Source organism: Mchenga conophoros, linkage group LG18 (assembly GCF_057382185.1).
Source record: "Mchenga conophoros isolate Kocher_MC1m ecotype Shallow Benthic linkage group LG18, M_conophoros_male_GT1.1, whole genome shotgun sequence".
Lineage (NCBI taxonomy): Eukaryota > Metazoa > Chordata > Actinopteri > Cichliformes > Cichlidae > Mchenga > Mchenga conophoros.
The window spans coordinates 25,977,403-26,002,149 of record NC_140543.1 but is presented as its reverse complement, the minus strand read 5'-3'; the positions used below and the strand labels follow the sequence as shown (position 1 = coordinate 26,002,149).

The window sequence follows — 24,747 nt, the reverse complement described above, 5'->3', positions numbered from 1 at the left end:
GATATGATAGGATGTACCACCCGTGCAACACGTCCAGTTGTGAAATTTCTTCACAATTGAATATATTACACTCTGCTGTCAGTGGTATTATAACAAAGTGGAAGTGATTGGGAACAACAGCAACTCAACCACAAAGTGGTAGACCACGTAAAAACACAGAAGGGGCCAGCAAATGCTGAGGCACACAGTCAGCAGAGGTCACCAACTTTCTGTAGAGTTTATCGTTACAGACCTCCAACCTTCATGACGGCTTTAGATCAGCTCAAGAACAGCACGTAGAGGTTTCATGGAACAGGCTTCTTATTCGAACAGGACTGCGCACCAGTGCAGAAAGCAAGGTCCATAAAGACATAGATGAGCAACTTTGACCTTCACAGTCATGACCTCAATCTGACAGAACACTTTTGGGATGTATTAGAGCAGAGAATATGAGTCCAGTCTTACACCTCCATTCACCACGATGCTAGCCTAGCAATTTAATGATGCTCGCTTAAAATAAAATGGTGGAGTAATGTGACTTTATTTACCTCACCAAGGTTCAACTGCATCACTTTGACTTCTTGCATTAATCCTCACATTAGAGTCATGTACACCGTGAATATATCACCCACATTATCGTTGCTACTTACTACACAGATATATGTTTCTTACAGTCATTTCAAGTAGTGTGTAAACTTTGATGGAAACCATAAAAATGTTAGCAATGTTAGATATACCTTTAGAAGCAGCTGAATGAATTGCACAATCAGGTCAAACATACAGCCTCTGATCCATCGAGTCCGGGAAGTGACTTTGAAATTTGGACAGTAAATAGTTTCATTGATTTGATGTTTCAAAGTAAATGATTCTGGTTGGCTTCAGGGAAAATGCTCAGAACTGCTCCAAACATACGAACCAATGTGTAACGAATAAAATCAATGAAAAATAGATGTTGCTGAGATTTTTCCCATATTTCTTTTATTCATGTTTAAAAACAACTTCAATAAAAAAAATGTGACCACATATTTGAGTAAACGTTTGTGGGAAAACAGTATTTTTTTCCACGTTCTTTCTCAAAAGTTGTTTTGGATGTGTACGAACTTTTTTCCATCCCACAAAATGGGAAGGGCCAAGGTGATTGCACAAACTTTCGGGTGACAGTTGTGATAAGTAGCTGGTTCTCATGTGGATTACCTTTAACTGCTGGTGCTGCTTTGTTGTTGGACGATTTAAAAATGTGCATCAAATATTTTGCATTTGCTCTTCTTTGGTTTCCTGGAGTGCTGCACGGTGAGAACAACAAGTAACTTCACAGACAAACATTTACCCTGGTTGATAATGTTTTGCACTTACTTCAGTGTTGTGTTTCAGCACAGAGCACCACACAGGCCTGTGATGCTCCCACACTGGACGGTGGCTTCTTTGCCCCAAAGCAAGAGACTTACTCTCAGGGCACCAAGCTGAGCTACACCTGCAACGAAGGACGTACGCTAGCAATGAAGGGTTGGTGGGCAACCAGCACATGTCACAATGGAAAATGGTCTCATCAGCCACAGTGTATAGGTAAGTCCTGCCAATAGCTCTTCTTTCTTTGCTCACCCACTTAAAGAAATCTGGTCGCCTTCTTTCCAAGATCCTTAAACTGCTAATCTTAAAAGTAGAGAGGGTGTCTGTCTCCTCAATCTAAACTGGGAGCAGGTTCCACAAAAGAAGGGCCTGATAGATGAAAGTGCTGCCTCCCATTCTACTTTTAGAAACTTTAACTCTTTATTTAAGACCTTTTATGTCAGAGGAGGAGTGTCAAATTTAATTCTGCATTTTAAAGGAGCCAATAAAGGGAAGATGACACAGGAGACGTATGATGATAGTACTCTTGCTATAGCAATTTGGATTAACTGCAAAGTATCTGTAAGTATCCGGTTGGACACCACAGTCTGCACACTATGATGAAAACTATTGGTCAACCAAATTAATACTGGTCAACACAGAACAAATTTGAGACCAATGCTGTTAATAAAGGCATTTTATGTAATTTGTTTACAGTAGCAGGTCCTCACTTTTCTTTGATCCATAACTCAACTCACAGGAGTTTTTATGATTAGTGTTTAAGGACTGTAGGTTTTGTGGGTTTGATCCTGTGAATAAACTACAAACAAACGGCCCTGCTCTGGGATTAATAACGTTTTTGAGTCTAAATCTAATTTTACAGAAAGCATGAATGCGTGCAGCGTGCCTCCTAAAATCCCCCATGCAGTCATCGTTCATCAGGACTACCAGGAAGTGTTTGCTGCAGGTTCAGAAGTGCAGTATGAGTGTGAGGATGGATACACTGCAGAGGGAGCACACAACACAAAATCTGTTTGTACACAAGGAAGCTGGACACAAGGCCCGACCTGCAGTAAGCTGACTGTTTACTGAGATCTGCATTTATGTATTTACTTTTTATGAATTGGCAATAATCCACAGTAAGTTTAAAAACAACTGATTACATGAAACTTGTATCAGTGCACAAATGAATGAGAATGTTTAGTGAATGATCAGGTGGTCAGAAATATAATAAATAAAAAATAATAAGTAGTCTGCAATCAATCGAAGTTTACAGTCTACAAATGATGCACGTTTAAACAGGAAGTGGACTGTCAGTGTCTGTTTATAGTCTTTTCTGCTGTTCATAGTGAAATTTAATAAAATACAAAAATACAAAAAAACCAGATATTTAATACATATTACAGTGACTTTATCCTTTTATTTTTGGGTGTTTTTGAGCAGTAAAAGTTCTTGGATGCATATGTAGTGTGTGTAGAACCTTGTTAACATAAAAATGACTGACAAACTGTATAAAATAATAATAGAGAAAATGTTCAAATTGGCCTAATCTCAAAGCAAAATAACTGTTTTGTATCTTTCAGGATCTTCAAATGAGAGAGACACACGTCTTCGTTATACAACAAGTAAATAAGTACATTATTTTCTCCTTGAATTTATTGATGCTGACCAATCAGAATGTTAAGTGCATTACCTCAGCGACAGTTTGGTATGTTTTCAGAAATATTCCTGCGTTTTCATTTCAGTTCAAAGTTGCGGAAACTTCCCTGTTATTGAAAATGCTGTTGCTCAGCAAACTTCACGATACTATTTGACATACCGATGCCAACGTTTGTACAGATTAGTGGGTCCAGAAAGAGTGAAGTGTATCAGCAGTGGCATGTGGTCAGACTTACCTGAGTGCAGAGGTATAAACACATCAATGATAATCATTTTTAAGGATCTCTTAAAGCGTTGGGGAGAAATTTTAATTTAATGGTTGTTTCTTGTGTCCAGTTAACTTCTGTGCTGTCAACACCGATGACAATCCTGCATACATATCTGTGGGAACTGTGCACATAGAAAATGGTGAGGAAGAGAGCGTGGAGTGTGTGAAACCACACAGCTGGTCGTTAGAACATTATTCTAAGGTTCGATGCATCAATGGAAGAGTGGAGGCAACTGAATGTAAGTATTACTGTAAACTCTCTATGTTTGAACGTGTCAGTCAGAAAAGTTTTCAGTGCTGTGTTGCCTACATGTTAACACGTTTTTATTACCTATAAGAAAGAATTTTTTTTAACAAATAATAAAACTGAACATGAATCATTTTAATAACAACTACTTTTAAAAGATCTGAGCACTTAATGTCTCTCAGTGTCGTCAAATTCAAGCAAGCTTTTACAACTTTAAACTCCTTTAAACACACAGAAAAAACTACAGCAACTCTGCTGATTCACTGATTCCTTGTAGCACGTGCTGCAGCCCTGACAGCTTCCCTTTCCCTGCACTAATGCCTGTGATGATTTAAACCTGAAGTTATCCTTGCCTTTTCCACTTGGCAATTTCTAGTGGAATCACAATAGATCTTATAGACCTGATGAATATGTATTTCTTTAAAACATGCAAAAAAGCTTTAAACAGAGTTTACTGTGTGATCACCTTTAATGAGGCTGATAAATATGTTGTTTACTTTGTGCCTCGTGTAAACACAGGGGACTATTTAGTAAACAACCATATCCACTTCTATAGAAACTTCTGCCTCATGCAGTGATTTAAACAGTATCCCAGTAAAGTCGATTAAACAAATTATCAAACCTGATAAAAAAAACTGCCAGCAGCTTGTAGACATGTAGAAAACTGAACACACCTCATCTGCAAATGTTAAGTAACTGAAGTGTTCACACTGAGCTTCTGCATCACTGTTTACAGGTTGTAACAGGGCAGAGCATGCAGTGGTGAGTGTTCCTCTTTAAAAGAAATGCTGTTATTGCTCTGATCTGTCATTTAAAGAATAAGAATTGCATCTTGATTTTTTTTACACTCGTAAATTATTCATAAAACATATTTTCTTCTAACCAGAGGTGCAAAGCACAGCTGTAGCTGAGGATTTGATCACCACCATGGAGCTTTTAAAGGAGACACCTGACATATGATCACATCACACCCTGTATCAGCTTTTCATTTTCATCTTTGAAGGTGTCAGAGAAAATGATTTGTGTGTGTGTGTGTGTGTGTGTGTGTGTGTGTGTGTGTGTGTGTGTGTGTGTGTGTGTGTCACATATATACAAAAACACCAGTGAAAAGAATAAAGTCTCAGATTTTACCATCAGGACTCCTGCTGCTCTTTATTGTTCTTGTTTGTATCTGAAGAGCACTGATTTTGAAGTGTCAGGGTGACAAGTTGCTAAAGGTTCTCACATGTCCTGTCCTACCTGGAGCCACCAGACACTCAAAGATCCTACAAACTAAAACACATCTTTTGTTTATTTATTTTTCAGTTGTCATTTATTGATTAAGAAACAAAGTTTGGAAAGAAAAAAAAACATTACCACTTTAAAATATTTGGAATATTGAATTCTCAAACAATTCTGATCAAAGTTATAGGAAAACAGTGAAGAAAAGAAAAAATCCCTCTATTTGTTTTACATTTCTTTACCGTTTAACTTTCACTTTCTGAGTGTTTTTAATAAGGTTCTTACACATTTTATTACACTAATAAAAGGCCGGGCGGTCTTTATCCTTCAAGCTCGGGTCCTCTACAAGGGCTTGAGAGTCTCGTGCAGTATCTTAGCTGCGCTCTTCTGGACAGATCTCAGATGTTGTTTCTGGGATCTGCCGAAGTCACTCGTCTAGCTTGGGCGTCGCTGCATGGACTGCTCTGATTACTACACGGACCACTGTTCACCCTCCACATCTTCTCGAGCTCTTCTCTGAGGCCTTGGTACTTAAAGGCAGACCTTCACAGTTTAAACAATCTGTAATTGAAACTAGACCATTTAAAGCTGCTGTCCACCTCGTCCTCATCAATCAATCAATCTTTATTTATAAAGTGCTTTTACATGGTTAAAAGCAGCCCACCCCACCCCACCCTCCAACTCACTCCCCACACTCTCATTAACATAAGCGATGTGAATGCACACATACACCCCCCCCCCCCCCCCCCCCCCCCACACGCACACACACACACACACGCACACATGCACACTTAAAGAGTAAAATTGGGCTGGGTACGCATGAGCCAGGTGAGGAAACACTATAACAGGGAGCCGTCTGCACCGGGAGCCGGTCACAGACCGCAGCCTCCAGGCTGGGCACACAGCAGGAGGGAGGCAAAGGAGCCCCCCAGCCAGGCTGAAAGGACCCCAGAGCCACAGCAGCCACGGTCGGTCACAGCCCCGGTACAGAGAGCGCCCTCCGAGGAAACACTGGAGATATGACACAATAGGATATATACAGGGTAAAACGATAAAATAAATAAGAACGGGATACAATATAAATATAAATAGAGTAAGAAGATTAAAAAATGAATAAGAATAAAATCAATAAATATTAGGTAAAGCCTAAATTAATCATAGAATAACAGGATAGAATAAATAAGCATAAAATAAATAAATGCTAAGTAAAAGCTAAATTAAAAAGGTGGGTCTTGAGCCTGTTCTTAAAAACATGTACGTTCTCTGCGGCCCTGAGCTCCTCCGGCAGGCTGTTCCACAGACGAGGACCATACCACTGAAAAGCTGCCTCTCCGTGAGTATGTGTCCTGACTTTAGGGACAATCAAAAGGCCAGTACCAGAGGACCTCAGGGTCCGCGAGGGTTCGTATGGTAAAAGCAGATCTGAGAGATAAGAAGGCCCAAGACCATTAAGACATTTAAAAACCAATAAAAGAACTTTAAAATTGATCCTGAAACACACGGGGAGCCAGTGCAGCGATTCTAAAACCGGTGTAATGTGGGCCCGCCCTCTGGTCTTCGTCAGCACACGAGCTGCCGGGTTTTGTAAAAGTTGTAAAGTTGAAATATTCTTTTTAGGAAGACCAGAGAGCAGGGCATTACAGTAATCAATGCGACTGGTAATAAAAGCATGCATCAGCATCTCCGTGTTGGCCCGAGAGAGAATAGGGCGGACTCTGGCTATATTCTTTAGATGATAAAATCCAATTTTGGTTACATGTTTAATATGTGGGAGAAAAATGCATTTAGTCAGACAATAACAAACGCTGGGTGTCTGTGACAGATTCTGAGATAAAATACATTTTATCATCCATTACATGGTCACATGAGGTCACATGATATTTTAAATCTTTATACAATACTTTATATATGTTGACAATAAACCAAAAACTTGTATGAACTATAATTTTTAGGTTAAGGGTTTTTTTTTGTTGATCCTGGTCCTATAAATCATTACCTCAGTTTTGAGTGTCTTGGCAAAGGCAGTAAACACTTATGTACATGTTGTGTTTTTGTTTTGTGTTTTTTAATAATAAATCCATTTTGGAATAAGAATGTAGCAGAGAGCTTCATTTCCAAATCCAAGCAAAACGTTAAGGATTTAGTTCAAGCTGTGATTGGGGTTATGTCATATCATAATATTAATGATGTTTCAATAAGGAGAGTATTGAGATTATCAGCGTGGGAAAGTGGTAGTGATGTAAAGAATAAAAAAAGCAGCCTAACAATGACTAATGACACTTTCCACTGATTCCTTTGCTTCCTTACCTGAGTGAGTCCTGACGTGCATTTCTAGACTTCCTTTAAATTCTTTCATGCAGACTTGACATGTAAATTCTTTCCTTTCCTTCACATTTTAGCACTTAACCATCAATCAGGTCAATTAGGTGTCAAAACATGTTTGTGTGTCCCTATATGGAGGACGAACAGAGAACATTCAACAGGTCCAGAGACCATAACCCTGTCCACGTATATATACACACACAAACATCTTATCTCCTTTCACTGTGTGCAGCTGTCACAAAGCAGCAATCAGTGGCTTTGCGATCTTTGTTTCTTGGACCCAACTGGCACCTCTTTCTCTTCTGCTGTGTGCTTCTTTCCTGTTGCCAGATCGGAGCACTTTTTGTCCCTCCACACCTTCCCATTGCTTTAGTGATGTAGGTTGGTAGGGTCGGGGTACCTTCCAGTCGACTGTTCATGTGAGGTGTCACAAGCGACATCAATCATGTTGTACCAAAGCACCGTGGGCCACCTTTGCGTCTGGCATTTGCAAATGTAGTTGCCAACCATCTGGTCCATAGTATCTACTCCTCCTTTGGTCTGGTTGTAGAAGAGAACTGCTTCTGGTTTTTGCTTCGGGCTGTTTTCATCCTCCATCTCGCTGTGGTGCATTGTGCTGAGCAGCAGAACAGCCGTTCCCTTTTTTCTCCCATAGCTGATCATGGTCACACTGCCATTGAACCCATATTCAGTGCCGTGGACCTCTCTAGACCTGGAAGCCTTCATAACTGGAGGAGTGTCTGGCTTGTTCTGTCGCAAAGTTCCCACAATAGTAAGACCCTTCTCCAGGAGATGCTCTGCAAGAGGCACGCTGGTGAAGACGTTGTCAGTGTTGATGTTGCGACCTGTGTGTCTGAATCCACTACACAACTGATGGACAATGTTTTCCCCCAGATTCTTCTGGATGTCTTCCCCTGGTTGTCTCCCTAGGTACATGATCCCATCAACTGCATATGGGGTGGGTGCATCACACACCCAAAAGATTTTAATGCCATACTTGGCAGGTAGATGTCTAAGGGGGACAGTCAGAGATGCGAAGAATTAAAGGTTCATAGAAGATTCCATAGGAACTGCTCCGGGTCATTTTTGACACCACTTGTGAAAGAGTGAGGTAGTGATACAAAAACTGCAATTTACTTAAATTAATGAAAAAAATACATAATTATCAAAATGGTCTCATGTCACAAACTCATTTTATGAGGAATACCTGGAATATGAATATATTACACTGGACTGAGGTGAAGCTTGTCCAAGGAACAGTTTAGCAAATATAGAGAAGTATAGCTATAACAAAGGCATGTTAATAATAGAGTCTGAAACTTTTGTCATCATCAAGCCTCTCCAACAGTCACTGGACCCATCTGTAGCAGTTGTCACTATGGAAACTTCAACCACAGATGCCACAGAGGTCAGGTCTCTCTCCAGAGAAGAATCAGTCTACTTGTTCTTATTATTAATGATGCAGAATAATCATATAGAAATAAAAAACCTGAAGTTGTGCGCTATTTGAGCATGTTGCCTGACTGGAACACTAAAGGACTCGGCAAGAGACATCTGTCTCTCCCTAGCAGCACCTGTCCCTCTCCTCCTCTTCAGTTCGCCTCAACATAAGCTCATCATATTCTGTGATATGATTTGAGGTTTTTGACGAGGTTAGTGGTGTTGTCACCGCGTCTTGGCTGTTTGTGGAGGTAAAATACGTCCACACATGACTCCGTCACACACACATTGTTGTGAGTGCGCACGCCAAGGGGCTGCGACACATTTATACAGCCATATTTTGCATATGACTGTGAAATGTGTAAGAAGAAGTAGTTCCTTCTAATTTAGACGATCCGAATGATATAGTTTCTTTCCACTGTGTTCCTGTTAATGAAAAACTACAAATTTTCCCCAAAGTACTAAAATATCAATATTTTAATACGAGAATCGATTCTAGAACATAAATTACTGGTAAAAAAAAAGTCAATATTTCAATATGCCACTAACGGGCAGCTGACCCAATCAACTCAATATGGAAAATGATAAACGCACATTGGCCCTCTCAATGGGAAATTTGAGTATTTAAAACATAACAAGATGGAACAATCGACCAACATAAAGTATTATGCACGTTGTGCAAGAAGGAATTTTCTTTTCACCGAAGCACCTCCAGCTTAAAATATTAGTGTATACTTACTTATTAGTACATAGTTTTTTTAAGGTATATTTCACAGCAGAGAACCTGTGCTAAAAGATTGAAGAAAACTACACAAATCCTCTTTGAATTTAAGCATACATTCTTTGTGTTTATTCTGCATTTACTTCATTATATTGCATAAATGTCAGTTACAAGCTTAAATATAAAGTTGAAAAAAAATGTATATGCAACCAGGCTGTTGATCAAGTATATGCCATTAATCGTGATTAATTACAGAAAATTGTGAGATTAATTAAGGTTTGTTTTTTTTAATCTACTGACAGCAATAGTTTGTTTATACAACATGTCTAAGAAATATGGACCAGAGCCAGAGTTACTCAGCGCAATGTTTACTGTGTCCTGACTTCTTAGTTCTTTGGGGGAAATTCCCAACAATTATTAACTCGTCCAGCAGAACACGGCTCTTTACTCTGCCTTCACATCGTGCTTTCATTGCTGCAAAATGTGTCTCAGGACTCTTGGATTTGTCCTCGTTTTGTTTCCTGGATTGCTTCAAGGTAAGAAGATTCAATTCTGTTATAGTTTGTAAATGTGAGACTTATGTGGGATTTTAAACAATTTTCTTTATTGTACATCAGCACAGGGTTGTGATCCTCCCAGACTGGTTCATGGTAACTTTCTCCCCAGACAAGAGACTTACTCTGACAGAACCACGATCACTTATTCCTGTGATAACGGATATAAACCTGTAGTGGAGGGTTGGTGGGCAACCAGTACCTGTGAACGTGGGAAATGGTCTCATGAACCGCAATGTATAGGTAGGTCAGTCCCGGGAATGGTGAATTCTTTTACCATCTTTTACCAAAGATGAAAATGAAATTCTGTTCTTAAGGAACAATGTAATTAGTTTAGATTTGCTAAAAAAAAAAAAATCAACTCAATTGAGGAAAAAGAACGATGAAATCTGATTATTTCAGTAAATAAATATAAAAAGCAATAAAATCCAATTGAAGAATTGTGAAGTTTAATTTAATGTTTTTGTGTCAAGTATAAAAAAATTATATTATCGTATTTTTTAAGAATTACAAACTAGGAATTTCAGTCTCTCACAAGGAATAATAACGAAAACTTTCTTCCAGTAATTCCTTGAATTAACTATTCACAACATTTAATGCGGCATGTTGCTGTTCGCAATCAGAAAGTTGTAATTATAGTTACTCTGTAAAATCTCAAAGTGTTGATGGTGACTCTGGTCTGTTCTTCCTCAGATGAAAGCGCCTGTTTTGGACCAACTATTCCCAATGGAAAGTACCCTAAAAACTCAAACGGCTGGTATGAGGATGGAAGTACACTAACGATAACATGCGATGGAGGATTTGAGCACCAAAACCAGATCAACACCACTACCTGTGGAAATGGAAAATGGTCCTCTGCACCAGTCTGTGAGAGTAAGTCTGCCACATGTTTGACTCCAGTTAGCTGTTCAACACTTTTTTTCTGCTTCTATTCATGACTTTTTATTTTTACAGGAAGTATGAGTGCATGCAGTGCACCTCCTAAAATCCCCCATGCAGTCATCATTCATGGATACCAGGAAGTGTTTGCACCAGGTTCAGAAGTGCAGTATGAGTGTGAAGATGGATACACTGCACACACCGAGAAATCTGTTTGTATACAGGGAAACTGGACACCAGTGCCAACATGCAGTAAGTGGTCATGAGTTAAAATTCTTGACTCACTATAACATAATATTATAATAATATAGTAGCCACGTAGTACAGCTCAATGGTGTGACTTGATCTTCACGGAAGAGCATTTAGGCACCATTATTGACAAGTTTGTACCAATAACTCCTCTCAACCTGCAGACAGAGGAAGTATTAAACCATTTATTTATTCTCTTTATAAAATATAGATATACCTTGTAGCAATGTTTTGAAAACACTCATTCACACATCTTTCTTTATTTTGACTGACAAACAAGACTTGCAAATCATTAGTTATAGAACAACACCAGTTAGTAAGCCACAAAAGAAATACAAATGAAAATTGGGGGTGGACTCAAACCATGAAGTAGCCTGGGAGAGAAACAGAATAGGAATGTCCTTAAAGCAAGCACATGTGTATAGTGTTGTGGAGGTGAAGAGAGTGTCAGACAGGGTCCATCCATCCATGCATCCATCCATCTTCTTCCGGGGCCGGGTCACGGGGGCAGCAGCCCAAGCAGAGAAGCCCAGACCTCCCTCTCCCCAGCCACCTCCTCTAGATTATCCGAGGGAATACCAAGGCGTTCCCAGGCCAGCCGACAGATATAATCTCTCCAGCGTGTCCTGGGTCTGCCCCGGGGCCTCCTCCTGCTGGGACATGCCTGGAACACCTCACCCAGGAGGCGCCCATGAGGCATCCTTGTCAGATGCCCGAACAACCTCAACTGGCTCTTTTCGATGTGGAGGAGCAGCAGCTCTACTCAGAGCCCCTCGCGGATGGCTGAACCTCTCACCCTATCTCTAAGGGAGAGGCCAGCCACCCTTCAGAGGAAGCTCATTTTCGCCGCTTGTATCCCCGATCTCGTTCTACTACCCACAGCTCGTGGCCATAGGTGAGAGTAGGGACGTAGATCGACCGATAAATTGAGAGCTTCGCTTTTACGCTCAGCTCTCTCTTCACCACGATGGACCGGTGCAGCGTCTGCATCACTGCGGCCGCAGCACCAATCCGTCTGACAATCTCTCGCTCCCTTCTCCCATCACTCGTGAACAAGACCCCGAGATACTTGAACTCCTACACTTGGGGCAGGAACTCATCCCCGACCCGGAGTGAGCACTCCACCCTTTTCCGGCTGAGAACCATGTTCTCAGATTTGGAGTTGCTGATCCTCATTCCTGCCGCTTCACACTCGGCTGCGAACCGTTCCAGTGCATACTGGAGGCCTTCACCCGATGAAGCCAACAGGACCACATCATCTGCGAAAAGCAGAGATGAGATTCTGAGGCCACCTAAGTAAAAGCCCTCCGCCACTTGGCTGTGCCTACAAATCCTGTCCATAAAAGTTATGAACAGAATCGGTGACAAAGGGCAACCCTGGCAAAGCCCATCACCCACGGGAAACAAGTCTGACTTATTACCGACTATGCAAACCAAGCTCTTGCAACGGTTGTATAGGGATCGAATGGTCCATAGCAATGGGCCAGACAACGCGTACTCCCGCAGCACCTCTATGTCTCAATGAAATATATGCAGCATGTACCATATAACTAATGAGTTATCTGTTCTCATCAAGTAGAGGAACTACTGGACATCAGGGAGGTACAGCTAGCAGCAGGACTCATTTATAAGTCAAAGAAGTTTATAAAGTGATTTCACTAACAAGGACCACATCCTTGGTAACAATGGGCGATGGGGGATAAGGAAGTGTGAATAGTGCTGCGGTTTGGGGAAGGCCTTTTTTTTTTTTTTTTTTGGCCTGTCCCGTTTGGCTCTTTTGCCATCAGAATTGTTGTCTAAAGGCAAAGAAAGATGCCCAACGGATTTACTTTACCAAACTGACCATCCCAGCCTTGCCGTAATGGTCCATTTGATTCACCTTTTATTGTTTATTTTATTTTCACTTACTGAATACGGGACAGACTTGACTGGGGGAAAGGAGGGGAGAAAGAAAGAGGGAAAGAGAAACAGCTGAGAAGAGGGACGGGGGAGAAGGGCAAAAGACAAAAACCAACAGAACGGGCAGAGAAAAAAAAATGCATATATCAATCACCTGGATCACCTGCTGAGAAAGAAAAAAGAAAACAAGCAGAAGAGAACAAGAGTAATAGAATAAACAACATCACAATGATATATGGGAATATGACAGTAAATACTAAATGTTAAACATTATTGTGCAGCACATAAGATCAACAGAACACAGTGTGCTTTGAGGTAGGAGCCAAAAAGGGTGTAGTTTGTGGGTGTGATCACCCGTGTGTACACCTGTGAGCATGGACGCGCTTGTTTTTTGTTTTTTTAAAAGGTTCCTTCATGTAATAATCTGCTAGAGGGTGTGGGGGGGCCACAGCCCCGTCCTCCAGGGCGTGAAGCAGGTGTGGAGATCAAAACTCCAGACATCCAGAGGCCCCCAGAACACAAGAGACCAAGGAAGACCAACAGAGGGGCAGCCGCGCCACTGTCCCGGAAAGAGCTGAGGAGAGTCCCAGATGAGGGCTCACTCAGCAGCCGCGGAGCAGAAGCCAGGGGGAGTTGCAGTGACGCGCCCGTGAGCTCCGCCGGCAGCCAGCCGCGCCTGAGTGACCGAGCCCCAGGCCGGGAGGCCGGGGGCACCCCCCCTCCGAAGTGGCCCGAGCGAGCCCCAGGCTCCAGGCCCCGATAAGCGGCCGCCAAGGAGTGAGCCGGTGTGTACCTGGACGCCCATCCCCGGACACAAAGAACCACCAACGCACCGATGTCTGAGGGAGTCCGCCACTGGCAGGGGAAGTGGTGGTAGGGGGAGATAGGCCTCCAAACCTTGGAGGGCCTGAGATGTCCCCAGAGAGGTGGCGCCTGACACCCAACCTGACATATAGACACAGAAATACAGGCACACACAGATACAAACATCCATTCCCACCCTCATGCTCTCATATGCACTTACTCCACACTCAACCAACGTGGAGACAGACATAAAGAGACGTTGTACACACGATCACACTCCCCAAGCGTACTCTACAAACCGGGTCTAGGTGCCCCCGCCCCTGGAGGGGGGAACTGCACCCAGACCCAGGTGGTGTTTCCCTTTTCCCTGCGGTGGGGGGAGGCAGACCGCCCCGACTCCGCAGCAGCAGGAAGGCTCCACACTCCAGACCGCAGTCGGACGGCCAACTCCTCCCCTTCAAGGCCTTTGGGGAAGGCCTTGAAGGGGACTGGCGACGGCTCTCGGACCGGGCAGATCCCCATGTACTAACGAGAAATAAATGGAGGAAAGGAAGAAAGGATAGGAAAAGAGGATAAGAGAGGAAAGAAAAGGGGGGGGGGGGGGGGGGGGGGGCATGAAAATGAGAACAGCAGGTAATGGAGAAGGGGGGTTTTATAGCCTGAGGCCGGAGGGGGCATGAAGGAGGAGTGGTCCCGCTCCTGAAATTCAGATGATATCTCCAGTCTAACTGATCTGTTGTCTGTTTTTGTACATTATCTGCTCTGAATCCTGCAGCATCTTCTAGCACCTCTGACTCAAATAACAGAGACAACAGTCTTATACCAATAAACAGTAAGTTGCTCACAACCTTTTCCACTTAATCAGCATATACATCAAATTCAGTTTATATATTCAATTTAGCTTTTTTGAATGACAACAAGCAGCTGGATTGGAATTAGAAGCCAGTGTTAATGAATGAATGAAACTGGTTGATCCCTGCAAAAATTTATTAATTTTGATTGGTTGGCTACGTTGTACAGGAATTGATAGATTTGGAAAACTAAACAGCTGAGTACACAATGATTATTTATTTACACTCACTTTCTTTTATTTTAGTTCAGTCATGTGGAGCCCGCCCAAACATTGAACATGCTGCAGTTGTGGAAGAAGGTCCAATGTATTTAAAATACCAGTGCAATGGCTTTTACAAACTAGCTGGTCCAGACACTGTGAATTGTTACGGTGATGGTAGCTGGTCCAAACTGCCCACCTGTGAAGGTATTAAAAATAATTTTACCTCCAAAGGTTTATTAAAAATGTTCCTAAAAATTCTACTTATGTTTGTTTTTACTTGTTGTTGTTTTTGCAGGAGCGGTCTGTGTGGTGGATCCTGCTAGATATGCTGGTTATGGTCTTGTAGTAGCTCAACCTGCTTACATGCGGGAAGGAGAAGAAAAATATTTTTCTTGTATAGCAAGAGACAAATATATCCGTGTTCAGTGTGCTAACAGAAGAATATATTTGGGCAGATGTAAGTATTTATCTCTTTACATTTTAACTCTTTCAGTTTCTATTTTCCTTTAGCAGCAAACATGTATGAAAATTTCTTCTCTGGGACCTGATACACAAACAAGAGGAATAGTGAAAGAAAAATAAAAAAAATAAACATTTCCCACACAGGAACATACTGAAAGAGCATTGCTGATTTGTTAAAAGCTGCAGCTGATGTTTGTGTATAGGAATGACACATTCACATCATGTTGTTGTATGTAGAGTTGTCCCCAGCTTCCAACAGCCAAACTCATCTACCTGCCTTCGTCCCAGCACATCACATAAAGCAGGAGATTCACTCTTTATCACAGTAACAAAGTGATTTAGTGTGCAGCATCCACACTTGTTCCAGTTGCCCCCAAATCACCACAAAACAGTTTGTTATGGTTACAAAACACACAATGAAGTAACTTCAACAAATGTTAATATGGAATAAAAGTAAAACATGAGGAATAAAAGCAGTCTGGCTCTTTAAGAACAGAGAGGATTTTCCTCTGTAGGTTTATCTTTGAATGCAGTGAATCAGTCCTCACTGATAAAGTTTACTCGATATGAGCTTCTAACTGACAAACTATCTGCTTCTTGTTTAGGCTGTGATGGATATGAATTTCAATATTTTGTAAGTGTTATTCTTTGATTTATTTTCAAACAAATATAGTTTCTTTGAAATAAATGTGCTTGATGTTTTTTACTCAGCTGTTTGTTTGTGTTTTAATCAGCCTGAATGCAGAAGATTCAGAGAACCCAACTGACAACACAACCTTTCTGAAACACTTCAACCAGAACCTGCAGAGCAACAATGAAACATGTTTCTTTTCTTTGTCCAGTTTTGGGGCTGATTGTTCTTTAAACACCAAACTGTCCATAAATGATTTGAACTTTTCATGCACTCAGTACATGATGTGTACACTGAATCCATAAAGTGTCGATGGCTGGCTGAGGTCTGAATAAAATGTTTCATCATCAGAGACGTCTTTGTATTGCTTTGTCTACTAACTGCGTAGAACAGTTCTTTTACTATGCACACCAAAATATTATTTAATAAATAACAATAACGGAAACACTATAGTAAGCAGACAGGAACAAGTTTATTGATTTGTTTTACTTCATGATGGTGTTGGCTTTGGTTAGTGACCAAAAGCATGCAGAAGATTCAGTAAGAGCATAGGGAGATATTTTATTTTAAGCCAACATGAAAATAATCTCAGGAAATAATTTAAACAGATATTATTAACACATTTATATTTAAACAAAGATTTTTAGTAGATATTTGTCCAACTGATATTTAGGCTTAAAATGTCAGAGGTCTGTGACGGCACAAAAACACTCATTTGGTGTCCTGGTCCAAGAAACAGGAGCAGAAGATTTAAAGAACTGACCATCAGACACAGAGAAAGTTCTTATAGCCAACCCAACATTTGAGCCAAGCCCAAAGATTCTTGTGCTTCACAATATCAAAAGCAGAAAGCAGCTAATGTCCAAAATAATGAGGGCTGTGATATCTCCTGAATCTAATGTGAGTCACAAATAATCGATCACCTTCAACAAAGCTTTTTCAGAACTATGAAAAGCTCTGAAGTCTGACTGAAATAGTTGCTGTATCTCATTTGAGAAGAAGTCATAACAAAATCACTTTTCCCAACACTTTTGACATTAATTTACAATTTGTAATTTATGTTAACAGGACAATGATTTCTTAGACTCAGCATAAAGGTTGAATTTTTATGTGTAAACCCTGAAATACAGTATTCTTAAAACATGCAGTGCTTTAAAAAATTATTTTCATATTGTAATATTCAACAAAGATATCCTGAGTAAATACAAAATCCACTTTAAAAATGACGATTTCATTTATTAAGAGATATAAAGCTATTCAAACCCACCTGCCCCTGTGTGGAAAAAGTAAAAGCAATTAGATCAGATTAGATGATTGGAGTGGAGCAATGATGTCAGCACTGACTAGGACACCGTGAAAAAGTGGAAGTGACGTGATGAACAGACTAGCAGCCAAACAGCCAAGAAAGCAGACAGATGAACACTTACAGATCGTCCTTACTGAACATACACATGATAACGTAGGTGTAAGTGTAAAAATGTATACAAGTGTAAGTATACTGAATTAAACTGAACTGAATTAATACGCCACAACTGCAGACAGACTGACGACCTGTCCAGGGTGTATCCTTCTCTCACCCTTGGATCGGGCCCAGCACCTCCTTTCTCCACTTAATGTACTCATAACATGTCATCTTCATTCTTTATTATATCTTATCATGGCAGCCTCTGAGTCCTGCATTTGGACCCTAATGAATAAGCTCACAGTGACTAAGATGCAGAAATGTTTCACAGCTCACTTTTGCATGTACTAAATGCGTGATACAGCCACTAATTTGATGTGACATTAAAGTTTCAATCCCATGGCTGTTAAGCTGTGGCCTGTTAAAGGCATCACGGTGACCGAGTCCCTACTTGAACTTTTTCTAAAATAAACTCGGCCACAGGTTTATAAAATCCAGCACTCAGGCATGCAGACGTCAACAAACATTTGTGAAAGAATGAGTCGCTCTCAGGAGCTCAGTGATAGGATAGGATGCACCACCCGTGCAACACGTCCAGTTGTGAAATTTCTTTGCTGCTAAATATTTTACACTTAGCTGTTATTGGTATTATAACAAAGTGGAAGTGATTGGGAACGACAGCAACTCGGCCACAGAGTGGTAGGCCATCTAAAATGACTTTGAAATTTGGACTGTAAATAGTTTCATTGATTTGATGTTTCAAAGTAAATATTTCGAGTCGCTTCAGAGAAAATGTCCCAAACACAACATCCACTGTGTGATTAATAAAATCAATGCAAAATATGTGTTGCTCTATTCATTCAATACGCACTGAAATAATAAATGTCATGAATAATGTAATTTGAAATCACTATGTTTAAACCAAACTAATCGGCAAAGTAAAACCAACAATTTTCTCTTCATTTTCTGGGTGATGAGAAGTTTTGTAGACATCGGGAAGATGTTGGTGTGTGCATGAAATCAACAGATGTAACGATATGTAACAAAAGCACTGAGAAAAGAAGCTGTGGAAAACCCCAGTCTCGATAAATTAGCTGTAAAAGAAAGAAGTTCATGAGTTTTAGATCAGAGCTCTAACATTTATATATATTTTATTATATATATATATTTATTTATATATATATAAATAAATATATATAAATATATTTATTATATATATATTTATATTTATATATACTGGTTTTTCTCCCGTTCTTTCTCAAAAGTTGTTTTGGATGTGTACGAACTTTTTTCCATCCCACAAAATGGGAAGGGCCAAGGTGATTGCACAAACTTTCGGGTGACAGTTGTGATAAGTAGCTGGTTCTCATGTGGATTACCTTTAACTGCTGGTGCTGCTTTGTTGTTGGACGATTTAAAAATGTGCATCAAATATTTTGCATTTGCTCTTCTTTGGTTTCCTGGAGTGCTGCACGGTGAGAACAACAAGTAACTTCACAGAAAAACATTTACCCTGGTTGATAATGTTTTGCACTTACTTCAGTGTTGTGTTTCAGCACAGAGCACCACACAGGCCTGTGATGCTCCCACACTGGACGGTGGCTTCTTTGCCCCAAAGCAAGAGACTTACTCTCAGGGCACCAAGCTGAGCTACACCTGCAACGAAGGACGCATGCTAGCAATGAAGGGTTGGTGGGCAACCAGCACATGTCACAATGGAAAATGGTCTCATCAGCCACAGTGTATAGGTAAGTCCTGCCAATAGCTCTTCTTTCTTTGCTCACCCACTTAAAGAAATCTGGTCGCCTTCTTTCCAAGATCCTTAAACTGCTAATCTTAAAAGTAGAGAGGGTGTCTGTCTCCTCAATCTAAACTGGGAGCAGGTTCCACAAAAGAAGGGCCTGATAGATGAAAGTGCTGCCTCCCATTCTACTTTTAGAAACTTTAACTCTTTATTTAAGACCTTTTATGTCAGAGGAGGAGTGTCAAATTTAATTCTGCATTTTAAAGGAGCCAATAAAGGGAAGATGATACAGGAGACATATGATGATAGTACTCTTGCTATAGCAATTTGGATTAACTGCAAAGTATCTGTAAGTATCCGGTTGGACACCACAGTCTGCACACTATGATGAAAACTATTGGTCAACCAAATTAATACTGGTCAACACAGAACAAATTTGAGACCAATGCTGTTAATAAAGGCATTTTATGTAATTTGTTTACAGTAGCAGGTCCTCACTTTTCTTTGATCCATAACTCAACTCACAGGAGTTTTTATGATTAGTGTTTAAGGACTGTAGGTTTTGTGGGTTTGATCCTGTGAATAAACTACAAACAAACGGCCCTGCTCTGGGATTAATAACGTTTTTGAGTCTAAATCTAATTTTACAGAAAGCATGAATGCGTGCAGCGTGCCTCCTAAAATCCCCCATGCAGTCATCGTTCATCAGGACTACCAGGAAGTGTTTGCTGCAGGTTCAGAAGTGCAGTATGAGTGTGAGGATGGATACACTGCAGAGGGAGCACACAACACAAAATCTGTTTGTACACAAGGAAGCTGGACACAAGGCCCGACCTGCAGTAAGTGGACATGAATTCAACTTCTTGACACACTATAACATAATATAATAATAATATAGTATCCATGTAGTATAGATCAATGATGTGTCTTGATCTTTACAGAAGTGCATTTAAGCACCATTACTGACAAATTTGTAACAATAACTCCTCTCAACCTGCAGGCAGAGGAAGCATTAAACCATTAAACCATTTTCTTGATCATTAATATGCAAATTGTCATGACCATTGATCAACAACTACTGATCAAAAACCATTGATCAATGGCTATGAGTAGCATTCACAGAGAGTTGGGGAATGGCTGCAATCACAGCACTGAAAGATGCTGAAAGATGTACCCTTAGGCTCCCCCCTCAAATCAGAGATGGTCTTTCCCTTTTCACGTAAATGGCCTCCTTCACACCCCACTCAAACCAGCGTTCCTCCTGGAACGCCAGGAAGTGAACCCCCTCATGTCCACTAGCATGTAGGTGTTAATAGACTGCAGAGTCCTGGCCTGACACTTTCACTCTTTGATGTACCAGCAAAAGAACTGTGATAATGCAGGTGGAAAAGTAAAGATGCAACGAATAGAAGTAGTAGTGGAGATACCTTGGGTCAACCAAAATAACAGATGGTGCAAAAGAGAAGTGAAGAAGATTGCATGCAGGGTGGAGTGGCTGGAGGTGACTGTCTTGTAGTGAACTCTGACACAATGATAGCAGCAAGAGAGAAAAGGAAGGTTTACCAGACAGTAGTGATACCAGCTCTGATGTATGGCACTGATAAAAAGACAGGAGCTGGAGGCATCAGAGTTGATTTTCATTAGGAGTGACCAGGAACAAGATTTGACGAAATGAGTGCATCATAGGAACAGCTCAGGTTGCTCAATTTGGAGATGAAGTCAGAGATCTAAGATGCTGAAAATGGAGCTGCCAAGCAGGGAGAAAAGAGGAAGACCTCAGCTCATGGACGTGGTGCAAGAGGAGATGCAGAGGGTTGTTGTGACAGAAGAGGATACTGGGGACAGGATGATTCACTGTGATCACATATCAGGGAGGTACAGCTGGCAGCAGGACTGATTTGTAAGTCAAAGAAGTTTATAAAGTGAAGCTGACTGATGTGTTGTCTGTATATGTGCGTTATCTGCTCTGTATCCTGCAGCATCTTCTAGCACCTCTGATTCAAATAACAGAGACAACAGTCTTATACCAATAAACAGTAAGTTGCTCACAACCTTTCCACTTAATCAGCATATACATCAAATTCAGTTTATATATTTAATTTAGTTATATGAATGACAACAAGCAGCTGGATTGGAGTTAGAAGCCAGCGTTAATGAATGAATGAATCGTTGATCACTGCAGAAATGATTGATGTTGATTGGTTCAGCACGTTGTACAGGAATTCAAAGATTTGGAAAACTAAACAGCTGAGTAAACAATGATCATTTTGTTACACTCACTTTCTTTTATTTTAGTTCAGTCGTGTGGAGCCCGCCCATACATTGAAAATGCTGTAATTGTGGAAGAAGGTCCAATGCATTTGAAATACCAGTGCAATCGTTATTACAAACTAGCTGGTCCAGAGGCTGTGAGTTGTTACAGTGACGCTCACTGGTCCAAACTGCCCACCTGTGAAGGTATCAAAAAAATAATTTTCACTCTAAAAGTTTATTAAAAATGTTCTTAAAATTCTTTTTATGTTTGGTTTTTACTTCTTGTTGTTTTTGCAGAAGCGTTCTGTGTGGTGGATCCTGCTAGATATGCTCGTTATGGTCTTGTAAAAACTTCACCTGAATACATGCGGGAAGGAGAGACGAAGCCTTTCCCTTGTACAACAAAAGACTATTATATCAATGTTCGGTGCACTAATAGAAGAATATTTCTGAGCACATGTAAGTATATAAAGGATCTCTTGTTTTTCTTTCAGTTTCTTTTTTCCTGTAACAGCTAACATACATAAAACTTCATTCTCCAGGATCTAATTAACACATCATTTCAAGAAGAATAGTAAGAGAAAACCAGTAAATAAACATTTCCCACACAGGAACATAATGAAATAGAAACCTAACATTGCTGATTTGTGAAAGGCTGCAGCTGATGTTTGCCTATAGAGTCGTTCCCAACTTCCAACAGCCAAACTCATGTCATGTCAGAGACATTATTAGACAAATATTGAGATAAATATAGAGATATAGGTATAAATACAAACATAAATATATATATAAATATAAAATATGTGTGCAAATATATGCTATGGTGTACAAAAGTAACAGAGTGCAGTTAGGTGTGTTTGTTCTGCATGTGTGGATCTGACCCAAGTGGATGAATTAAAGAGTCTGATAGCAGCAGGAAGGAACGGCCTCCTGTAACGTTCCCCTCAGACAGTGAACTTGAAGAAATCTGTTCCTGAAACTGCTCTTCAGATTGTGCAGTGTGTTATGGAGGGAGTGGGAGTCATTGTCTATGATTGCAAGCAGTCTTGACAGCAAATGATAATATGGAATAAAAGTAAAACATGAAGAATAAAAGCAGTCTGGCTCTTTAAGAACAGAGAGGATTTTCCTCCACAGGTTTATCTTTGAATGCAGTAAATCCGTCCTCACTAATAAAGTTTATTGGGTCTGAGCTTCTAACTGACAAACCCACTTTGTTGCTTTTGTCTCATTATGTTTAGGTTGTCCAACAGCTGACATTTTTTATGTAAGTGTAATTCTTTGATTTACTTTTCAAATATATACATTTCAAAGAAGGATATTAAATTGTGAGTAACATTTACACAGCAGTTTGAAAAATATTGTTTTATTTGTAATTTAATCAGGAAGTGTGCAGAGTATTCAGAGAACCCAACTGACAACACGACCTTTCTGAAACACTTCAACCAGAATCTGCAGAGCAACAACAAAACATGTTTCTTTTCTTTGTACAGTTTTAGTGCTGATTGCTCTTTAAACACCAAACTGTCCATAAATGTTTTGAACTTTGAATGCACTCAATACATGATGTGCACACTGAATCCCTAAATTGTTGACGGCTGGCTGAGGTTTGAATTCAATGTTTCATCATCAGAGACGTCTTTGTTTTGCTTTGTCTGCTAAAAGAGTGGAGCTGGGGGGTTTGTACATACCTAGAACATCTACAAATGACTGTTTAAATATTGAAACTAGTCTTTTAGGCAGTTTTCGAGTAGAGGTTTGGATTGTGAGTTCTACACAATGAACACTTTCATAGATGCTGCAATGTCAAATTCTTCATGTGTGTACATGCACAGACCACATGTGCATGTACATGTACCACAATTTGTTATTCTAATTTTAAAAATGTAATACATATAAATTCAATACAGTTTTTAATAGACACCGTTCAGAACACAGCCTGTGCCTGATTCTCATACTTGTATTCGTTTAGTCATAATGTGGAAAATTTTCAGGAAAAAAGCAGATGAGCAAATCTGTAGCTGCCACCTGTCCTCTAGGCTTCACCTCCGCAAAACCTGTGTCTCTGAACTGGATCTCAACAGTATTTGTGGTCTCATAAGCTCTCCTGTGAACTTTAGTTTGCATATTAGTTTGCATGCTTGGAATTATTATTATTACAGGCTTTTCCACAATAGATATAAAAGTAAAAGTTAGTAAACCTCTATTAAAGTCTGTTGTTTCTTAGATTCAGCAATGAAACTGAATTTAAAACAAAACATAGATGACATTCTGTCACCTCGGCAAACACCATGATCTCACTGCCTAAAGTCATTCAGTAACTCTTATTGGAGAGTGTTCATTAACATCTTTCACTAAATATCAAAGTTTTCTACCTGCCCTAGTTTAAATTATAAAAGAAATTATTATGCATGAGAATCTCTAGAATGTTGAATACTTTTCCATTAAACAGTCATCTTCTACTTTAGTTAGGGTTTTTAACAACCATTTATTAAACTTATATTTTGCTTTTGCTTTATTTTTTACTGCAATTTCTGTACAGTAGCTTTTATAGTGTTAAATCAGTATATGCTACAAAATAAAAGCCTTTCCTTTACAGTAGGTTTGTAGGCATTTTATTTTGAATTGCTCCAATCATGGCACTTCAAAGGAACAGCCCGTGATGTCAGAGTGAACATTCTACTGGAAAAATCCTTAAATAGGAGAGAAACTCAACCAACTTTAGTGGATCTCGGATGGCAGAAACACACAACAACCTGGTTGTTAAAACTAAGATAAGGCAGACGCAGAGAAACGCAGACACAAACGCTGAACCATCGACAATGGCAGAAGCACAAACGAAAATGGTCATTGCAACAATGAAAACAACAATCCTGCAAGGACCAAAAAATGAGCTTGAAAAACCCGGAAAACCAAATACTGAAAAATCTCCCGTGGCACAAGCTCAAACAGAAACGGTCAAGAAAACAAAGAAAGCGAAAAAGCGAAAACAGCAAAGAGTGGCTGAAGAGCCAAGAAGACCGTTTACTCAGGCAACATCAGTCCAACATCAGTCCAATCCCAGATTTAGACCCCATCAGGGCGCAGTCCAGTATAATCCATGGGACGAGATTGCTGCTCTCAAACAGCAACTGCAAGCCTCCCAAAACTATCAGAACGACATTTATTGGCAAATGGTTGGTGCTAACAAGAGGGCCTCTTATTACCAGTTTCAGCAGAGCAAACTTCATGCACAAATGTACGACAACAACAGAAATCATGAGGAAACAATTAAAGACCTCATAGAGCAGCTGGAAGAGGCTTCTAGAAATAAGCCCGATAACAAGAGTGAAACAGAGGCTCTCACAAATGACAATCAAGCAATTGAAACTGGATGAGGTGATGCTATCCCTGCAGGACCAAATCAGCCACCCTACCACAGAGCAGTGTGTGGAGTCTGCCACTCCAACCGCAGGCACTTCACACGCCGACTCTGTAGGCCTAAAGTCCTCTAAGGAGGCTGAATTGGAGGTCCAATGTAGGAATCAACGAGAGCAGATAGAGATGCTCCAGAAACAGCTGAAAGAGCAGGCCATTAAACATAGCCAGGAGAAGGAGTCACTCAAGACAGAAATCAGTGACCTGAAATCCCAG

General features: G+C 40.3%; 3 protein-coding genes across 5 annotated transcripts; all 3 read left to right on the top strand.

Annotated features, from left to right (window-relative positions):
- The first annotated feature begins 1,115 nt into the window (after positions 1-1,115).
- On the top strand, positions 1,116-4,609 carry LOC146553954 (complement factor H-like). 2 transcript variants are annotated; one of them, XM_085253939.1, is made up of 8 exons: positions 1,116-1,269; positions 1,351-1,542; positions 2,189-2,377; positions 2,889-2,930; positions 3,051-3,212; positions 3,301-3,471; positions 4,216-4,241; positions 4,366-4,609. In XM_085253939.1, exons 1-8 carry the CDS (start codon positions 1,215-1,217, stop codon positions 4,384-4,386), a joined length of 858 nt encoding a protein of 285 aa, XP_085110065.1. In that variant the 5' UTR covers positions 1,116-1,214; the 3' UTR covers positions 4,387-4,609. The 2 variants fall into 2 exon arrangements, with proteins under 2 accessions (XP_085110065.1, XP_085110066.1); XM_085253940.1 differs by having other exon boundaries at positions 1,131-1,269; positions 1,356-1,542.
- Positions 4,610-9,590: 4,981 nt separating this feature from the next.
- On the top strand, positions 9,591-16,065 carry LOC146553953 (complement factor H-related protein 1-like). Its single transcript, XM_085253936.1, has 9 exons — positions 9,591-9,719; positions 9,801-9,980; positions 10,431-10,610; positions 10,692-10,868; positions 14,344-14,400; positions 14,665-14,826; positions 14,918-15,079; positions 15,690-15,718; positions 15,819-16,065. The coding sequence occupies exons 1-9, from the start codon at positions 9,665-9,667 to the stop codon at positions 15,849-15,851; spliced, it is 1,035 nt and encodes a 344-aa protein (XP_085110062.1). The 5' UTR covers positions 9,591-9,664; the 3' UTR covers positions 15,852-16,065.
- Positions 16,066-18,438: 2,373 nt separating this feature from the next.
- On the top strand, positions 18,439-23,918 carry LOC146553952 (complement factor H-like). Of its 2 annotated transcripts, none has more exons than XM_085255622.1 (8): positions 18,439-18,592; positions 18,674-18,865; positions 19,512-19,700; positions 20,841-20,897; positions 21,157-21,318; positions 21,412-21,573; positions 22,356-22,381; positions 22,500-23,734. In XM_085255622.1, the coding sequence occupies exons 1-8, from the start codon at positions 18,538-18,540 to the stop codon at positions 22,530-22,532; spliced, it is 876 nt and encodes a 291-aa protein (XP_085111748.1). In that variant the 5' UTR covers positions 18,439-18,537; the 3' UTR covers positions 22,533-23,734. The 2 variants fall into 2 exon arrangements, with proteins under 2 accessions (XP_085111748.1, XP_085111749.1); XM_085255623.1 differs by having other exon boundaries at positions 18,456-18,592; positions 18,679-18,865; positions 22,500-23,918.
- Positions 23,919-24,747: the final 829 nt, after the last annotated feature.